At 47.4% G+C, this 7,934-nt stretch overlaps 1 protein-coding gene across 1 annotated transcript in view; it reads right to left on the bottom strand.

Annotated features, from left to right (window-relative positions):
* The window catches only part of LOC132977252 (dedicator of cytokinesis protein 3-like), a 190,149-nt gene that overhangs the window by 48,122 nt on the left and 134,093 nt on the right, over positions 1–7,934 (bottom strand). The window contains exon 6 of the mRNA XM_061041719.1: positions 715–863. Within this exon, the coding sequence (XP_060897702.1) occupies positions 715–863 (149 nt within the window). The remainder of the gene's footprint in view (positions 1–714; positions 864–7,934) is intronic.

Genomic DNA, 7,934 nt, shown 5'->3' with positions numbered 1-7,934 from the left:
ACACCGCAGAGGCAGAGCGAGCAGCTCGGGGTTAAAGTGTCTCCCCCACGGACACATCGGACATGTGGCTGCAGAAGCCAGGGATCGAACCCCTGATGTTCTGGTTGGGAAACGACCGACTCTTAGCTACAGCTGTCCCATATAGAAACAGTAAAAAAATGTAATTAGACGTGTGCCTACAAAACGTCATGCACCCCCCTGCGTAAGTAATTTCCCCCAGTGGGCCCCCCAGGTAAAAAAGTCTGGACATGCCTCCTGATACACAGGAACACAAACACACACACACACACACACACACACACACACACACACACACACAGTATATGAAAGTCATTTCAGACGTGGCCTCTGGGGATATTTTTCATGTACATTTCCTCCTGTTCAATCAGAATCTCATTTCACCTGCAGACGGCCGACCTTTCAGGTAAACCCTCGGTGAACAGTAACAACGCTTTCTCTACCCGTGAATGACAAACTAAAAGTCTTACTGTAAGCAGAGGACGACCAGAACATGTTTATTTTTTCGCACTAGTTCAGCCCCCTTGGAGCCCCCCCCCCCCATGAACAAAGGACTCTTTGAACACTTACAATTCTATAATGAACCTTGTGATGATGTCAGCATGTACGTGTGTGTGTGTGTGTGTGTGTGTGTGTGTGTGTGTGTGTGTGTGTGTGTGTGTGTGTGTGTGTGTGTGTATGTGTGTGTGGTCTCACTCGTTGCCCCAGTCCAGTCTGACGGTGATGTGCCTCTTGACGTCTCGGCTCTGGTCCTGCGTCAGGTGACCCGACAGCAGCTGCCTCCTCAGGTCGATCAGCTCCATCATCACGTGGCGGACCTTGTAGAACAGATCCACTTTGTGTTTCTGAGGAGAGAGAGAGAGAGGGGGGGGAGAGAGAGAGAGAGAGAGAGATTACTTTCTGTTGTTCAGCACTCTTCATTAACATGGTGTGCTCGGTGAAGACGCTGAGTAAGGCTCTGGCACTCACACAGTCTCTACTCCCACTGTAACAGCGCTGAGGTGAATGTGTCCATTGTTTTACAAGCTTAGTCTCATTTAGCCTCACAGAGACAGTCAGAGCCGAGCCAACATGATTTGGCTTGTAATCAGAGAAACACAGAGATCACAGCTTTTTATCAACCAACACTTTTACAGAGACCAACCCACCTTCAGAGAGTCTCACACACGAGGTGTCTAAGACAACATTACTTTACAATGAAGCCCTTCACAACCTGGCTCCCCCCTACCTGTCTGAGCTCCTCCACCTGCACTCTCAGGTCTGCGTATGCAAAGCTCCTGTCCCCCCCCCTGCAGGACAAACTATCGGTCCTGGGGGGACAGGGCTTTCTCCATTGCTGCTCCCACCCTCTGGAACTCAATCTCAAAAAACATCAGAGACTCCCCGACACTCACCTCCTTCAAGAAATGCCTCAAAACTCAAAGAGTAAAGAGATTCTTTCTTTCAGGCTCTGTTTGACTTCTGGACAGTCCTCAGAAGTTAAGATATGAGTTAAAGGTCGTGATACCAGATTTTTAAACTTTTATATGATACCAGTAAAAGTCAAACATTATCGATGCCTGTTCCCATACCACAGAAACAAAAACAAAGAAGTCATAGCTCAGTGGATGAAACGGGCCCCTGTCGCACGGAAACAATGTTTATTGAATCATCAGGAGCAGTAACTTCATAAAGTCCACTTCCTTGTTTGGGTATGGATGCTCTCACATCTCCCGCGGGCACAGTACCTGAGTACGGTACGTTTGTGTTCACACTGATCAAATGAACAGGACTTTGGGGTCAAGTGTACCACCCTAAAAGTCTTCCTGGGGGAGGCAGAACGCTGTAGGGCTGCCAGGTGAGGGCTGCTCTCCAGTGCTGAGAGAAGAGAGTCTATGTTTGTTTTCTCCTCGTGTTCACCTTTCTTGTTGTCAGAGTGTGAAACATGTAGCTCTGTTTGATCTGCAGCTCAGTTAATAAAGCTGAAAACTTCAGAGTCTTAAAATGTTTGCATGACTGATGTTTTTCCAGATTTATTCTGAAAGTTATGAGGATGGAAAATCCATTTGTAAATTAAATTAGTTCAACGAAAATAACTCTGATGTGCCGTTATGTTTCAGTAATTAACCAAGTAAGAAATGAACATTTAAAGATGAGCAGTTTTTCTGCTTTTAATATTTAATATTTGGACTCTTATTTTGAAATTAAAAAGCAGTTTAAGATGTTGGCTTGAGTTCAGAGGACTTAATCTGACTCTTCCATTAAAAATACTTATTGAGGATGTAATGAAATATTGCATGCAGCCCCATTATCATCTTAATCACATTTTCGGAGCTCATCTAAACGTGATGATTGTCTAATGAACCCTGAAACACTCGCAAGACTCTGAACCTCAAAACCCAGCTCCTCTGAAGTCCTCTTCCAATTAGACCGGTCAACGGTCCCATGATTCAGCTGAGGTAGGACAGCTAGTGTATAAACAGGTGAGAGCGAGCGCACACACACACACACACACACACACACTTCCTCCTGTAGCTCGTTCTATTCTTAGCCCTCTAATTTACCCCACAGGCCTTCAGCAGCTGGCAGCTGGTTTAAACGTCCATTCAGTTCTTGGCAGCAGAGCTAGATAGGCAGAAAATTACACACACACACACACACACACACACACACACACACACACACACACACACACACACACATACACACACACACATACATACACACACACACATGCACACACACACACACACACACACACACACACACACACATACACACACACACACACACACACATACACACACACACATACATACACACACACACATGCACACACACACACACACACACACACACACACACACACACACACACACACACACACACACACACACACACACACATACACACACACACATACATACACACACACACATGCACACACACACACACACACACACACACACACACACACACACACATACACACACACACATACATACACACACACACATGCACACACACACACACACACACACACACACACACACACACACACACACACACACACATACATACATACACACACATACACACACACACACACACACACACACACACACACACACACACACACACACACACATACATACACACTGTGTAGGGTCTTTACTGAACCCTCACTCTATAACGCTCATATATAATGGACTATACAGCATGTGGAATATGAATACAACGGCTTCATATACAAACGTACACCAGCTGTGCATACAGGTGTTCAAGCATGCTTCAATCGTTGCAAACACACAATAATGCACGAGTATTGAAGTCCATGCCTTCACAGACTCTTTTCCTCTTTATTCTTTAGCCTCTGTCCGTTCACTCTGACTGTTTCTGCCTCTCTCTGAGAAGTCTTAAAACACAGGTTGATCTGTATCTCTGAGAAATCATCATCTTGTGTGCAGGGGGCGTGTCACTCTACAGATAAATTGAAGTTATTTGTTCTTTTAAAAAGTGTTTTACTTCTTATCACAGAACAATAAACATCTCAGTGGTAAGAACACAGACTCCATCTTCATGTCTCTTGTCTGTGATCATGTAGAAAAGCTTATTTAAACATGGATCGTGTTAAAGGAAGTTTTCCTGTCGAATCAGGTTCAAATAAGATCATTTCTCAAGCTTCGTGTCCACAGCTCGGCCTCTCTCACAGCTCGGCCTCTCTCTCAGCTCGGCCTCTCTCACAGCTCGGCCTCTCTCACAGCTCGGCCTCTCTCACAGCTCGGCCTCTCTCTCAGCTCTGACTCTCTCTCAGCTCTGACTCTCTCTCAGCTCGGCCTCTCTCACAGCTCGGCCTCTCTCTCAGCTCTGACTCTCTCTCAGCTCGGCCTCTCTCTCTCTCAGCTCGGCCTCTCTCACAGCTCGGCCTCTCTCTCAGCTCGGCCTCTCTCTCTCTCAGCTCGGCCTCTCTCACAGCTCGGCCTCTCTCACAGCTCGGCCTCTCTCTCAGCTCGGTCTCTCTCTCTCTCAGCTCGGCCTCTCTCTCAGCTCGGTCTCTCTCTCTCTCAGCTCGGCCTCTCTCACAGTTCGGCCTCTCTCTCAGCTCGGCCTCTCTCTCTCTCAGCTCGGCCTCTCTCACAGCTCGGCCTCTCTCTCAGCTCGGCCTCTCTCTCTCTCTCAGCTCGGCCTCTCTCACAGCTCGGCCTCTCTCACAGCTTGGCCTCTCTCTCAGCTCGGTCTCTCTCTCTCTCAGCTCGGCCTCTCTCTCTCTCAGCTCGGCCTCTCTCACAGCTCGGCCTCTCTCTCAGCTCGGCCTCTCTCTCTCTCAGCTCGGCCTCTCTCACAGCTCGGCCTCTCTCACAGCTCGGCCTCTCTCTCAGCTCTGACTCTCTCACAGCTCGGCCTCTCTCTCAGCTCGGCCTCTCTCTCAGCTCGGCCTCCCTCTCTCACAGCTCGGCCTCTCTCTCAGCTCGGCCTCCCTCTCTCACAGCTCGGCCTCTCTCTCAGCTCGGCCTCTCTCTCTCACAACTCGGCCTCTCTCACAGCTCGGTCTCTCTCTCTCACAGCTCGGCCTCTCTCTCAGCTCGGCCTCTCTCTCTCACAGCTCGGCCTCTCTCTCAGCTCGGCCTCTCTCTCAGCTCGGCCTCTCTCTCAGCTCTGACTCTCTCACAGCTCGGCCTCTCTCTTAGCTCGGCCTCTCTCACAGCTCGGCCTCTCTCACAGCTCGGCCTCTCTCTCAGCTCGGTCTCTCTCTCTCTCAGCTCGGCCTCTCTCTCAGCTCGGTCTCTCTCTCTCTCAGCTCGGCCTCTCTCACAGTTCGGCCTCTCTCTCAGCTCGGCCTCTCTCTCTCTCAGCTCGGCCTCTCTCACAGCTCGGCCTCTCTCTCAGCTCGGCCTCTCTCTCTCTCTCAGCTCGGCCTCTCTCACAGCTCGGCCTCTCTCACAGCTTGGCCTCTCTCTCAGCTCGGTCTCTCTCTCTCTCAGCTCGGCCTCTCTCTCTCTCAGCTCGGCCTCTCTCACAGCTCGGCCTCTCTCTCAGCTCGGCCTCTCTCTCTCTCAGCTCGGCCTCTCTCACAGCTCGGCCTCTCTCACAGCTCGGCCTCTCTCTCAGCTCTGACTCTCTCACAGCTCGGCCTCTCTCTCAGCTCGGCCTCTCTCTCAGCTCGGCCTCCCTCTCTCACAGCTCGGCCTCTCTCTCAGCTCGGCCTCCCTCTCTCACAGCTCGGCCTCTCTCTCAGCTCGGCCTCTCTCTCTCACAACTCGGCCTCTCTCACAGCTCGGTCTCTCTCTCTCACAGCTCGGCCTCTCTCTCAGCTCGGCCTCTCTCTCTCACAGCTCGGCCTCTCTCTCAGCTCGGCCTCTCTCTCAGCTCGGCCTCTCTCTCAGCTCTGACTCTCTCACAGCTCGGCCTCTCTCTTAGCTCGGCCTCTCTCTCAGCTCGGCCTCTCTCTCAGCTCGGTCTCTCTCTCTCTCAGCTCGGCCTCTCTCACAGCTCGGCCTCTCTCTCTCACAGCTCGGCCTCTCTCTCAGCTCGGTCTCTCTCTCTCTCAGCTCGGCCTCTCTCTCAGCTCGGCCTCTCTCTCTCACAGCTCGGCCTCTCTCTCAGCTCGGTCTCTCTCTCTCTCAGCTCGGCCTCTCTCACAGTTCGGCCTCTCTCTCAGCTCGGTCTCTCTCTCAGCTCGGCCTCTCTCTCTCTCAGCTCGGCCTCTCTCTCAGCTCGGCCTCTCTCTCAGCTCTGACTCTCTCACAGCTCGGCCTCTCTCTCAGCTCGGTCTCTCTCTCTCACAACTCGGCCTCTCTTCCAGTCGAGGAGTCTGCTGCAGTGTCTCGACAGTGATGAGTATTTTTTTTAGCATCGAAGTTTAAAAATATTACAACTTTTTAGCCAAACTCTGCCAAAGGATTTCAAATGGATCTCCACTAGTTGCCTAGCAACAAGAAAAGTCATGCACAGCAGCCCCCCTCAGCATCTGTTTATCATTTGTTTTAAGGAGAAGCCCAGTGGACACACACTAATGCTCTTTGATACACACTCTGAGAGGGTTCAGTTTTAAATTCTGCACCAGCAGGCGATCATTAAAGATGCAGGAACATCTATTAGAGAGCAAGCTTTTACACATCATCTGAAAGCACAGACAAAAGAACACTGTCATGATTTTCATTAATTATACATCCATTACATCCCTTTTTATAATAAGTCAACAAAGACACAGTTATAAAACACTTTACTTCATCTAGTTACAGATTTCATCCCAAATGATGACAGTTTAACCACGCCCCGGAACGTTTTTTTGTTTTCTAGATTGAAGATATTTTAACTGCAAAAGTTTACATTTATTAACCTGAGAGGTCACACTACAATCATATACAATTTTATATTTCACTTAGCAAACGCTTTTATCCAAAGCGACAAACATCAGAGAGTAAGTACAACACAAGCAAGGATCGAGAAATAAGGGAACAGCTTTGAGTCTGACCAGACACACAGGTGCTGACAGGAAGTGACCAGAGGTGCGGACAGGAAGTGACCAGAGTTGCCGACATGAAGTGACCAGAGGCACAGTACAGCACAGCCTAGCACAGCACAGCACAACAGCTGTTCTTGAGAGCTCTAATCAGTATAATTATCCTGAAAATCGATTTTGTAATGACACCCCTCTCCACTAGGGGGCACTGTGGGTGCTGTGAATTCAGGTCAGGCACAAATGTGCACTTTATATCATACTGTACTTTAATGTTTTATTCTTTGTTTATTAAAGAAAAATGCAACGATAAAATACTTTTTTGAGTCAGTTTGCTTTAAACCTTTACAAACACATAATTATTTAATAAATATAAGAAGGTACTGTGATGAGGTATCTGGGTATTTCTCTCATCTATGTGTAATATTGAACCGATATCGAAGCATATTGATCAATATCGAATCGTGACCCAAAGAATCAAAATCTAATTGAATTGTGAGGTTGTGGACAATACCCAGCTCTAATAAAAAACCTTCTTAAAATATATACAAGATGGATATAACACCTGAGATATCAGATAACCAACAACCAAACAAACAAAGAATCAACTGACCAACCAAACAAAAAAAACAACCAACCACACAACCAACTGATCAACTAAACAAATTAACAAGGAAATGAACCAATCAACCGACAGACCATCCAAACAAATAAAACAACCTGAAAAACAATAAACCAACAAAACAAAACATTAGCAATGAAACCAATGAATCAACCATCCAACCAACCACATCAACTAACCAGCCGACAGAACAACCAACTATATACTATATTAACAAAAAAAACAACCACGTCAATCAACCAACTGACCAAACAAACAAACAACTAACTAAACAACAATAAAATGAACACACAAACAAACAGACAATAATAAAACAGCCCAAAAACCCCCCAAAAAGTAAACACTGAAATGGCAAACACTAAACTCTAAAAAGGCATAGAGCTTATGTTTTCAAAAAATGAAATGAATGAATTGATTTTTTTAAATTTCAGCTGGAAAAACAGAGAAAGAAACAGCTCCACAACACAGGAATACAACAAACAATAACACATATAGGTACAAGATAAAGGAATATTACTGTACTTTGAGACTGCTCAGAGTTCCCCTACATCATACTGTACACCTTTTATCTCTCTGTATTGTGTGGTACAATATGCTGCATCATTAATCCAGTCCATTATGTTTGATTCCTTCCCCGTGTTCAGCTCATAGAGGTGCATTTAGAGTATCTATGAACTTTGTAAACTTTGACTTGGCAGCATACACTCTCTGTTCCTGAGGGAGCTCCTTTAATTCAACGCAGCAGCACAAGAGTCAGCAATAAAGCCCCGAGTGTTTCACAGAGTTGAACCCAGCCGACACAACACCGAGGTACAGGACACACAAACTGCACACTGTTGTTATTTACAGCAGCTG

The sequence above is a fragment of the Labrus mixtus genome, chromosome 7 (assembly GCF_963584025.1).
Source record: "Labrus mixtus chromosome 7, fLabMix1.1, whole genome shotgun sequence".
Classification (NCBI taxonomy): Eukaryota; Metazoa; Chordata; class Actinopteri; order Labriformes; family Labridae; genus Labrus; species Labrus mixtus.
The sequence above is the reverse complement of the archived record's forward strand: the minus strand, read 5'-3'. Positions and strand labels throughout refer to the sequence as shown.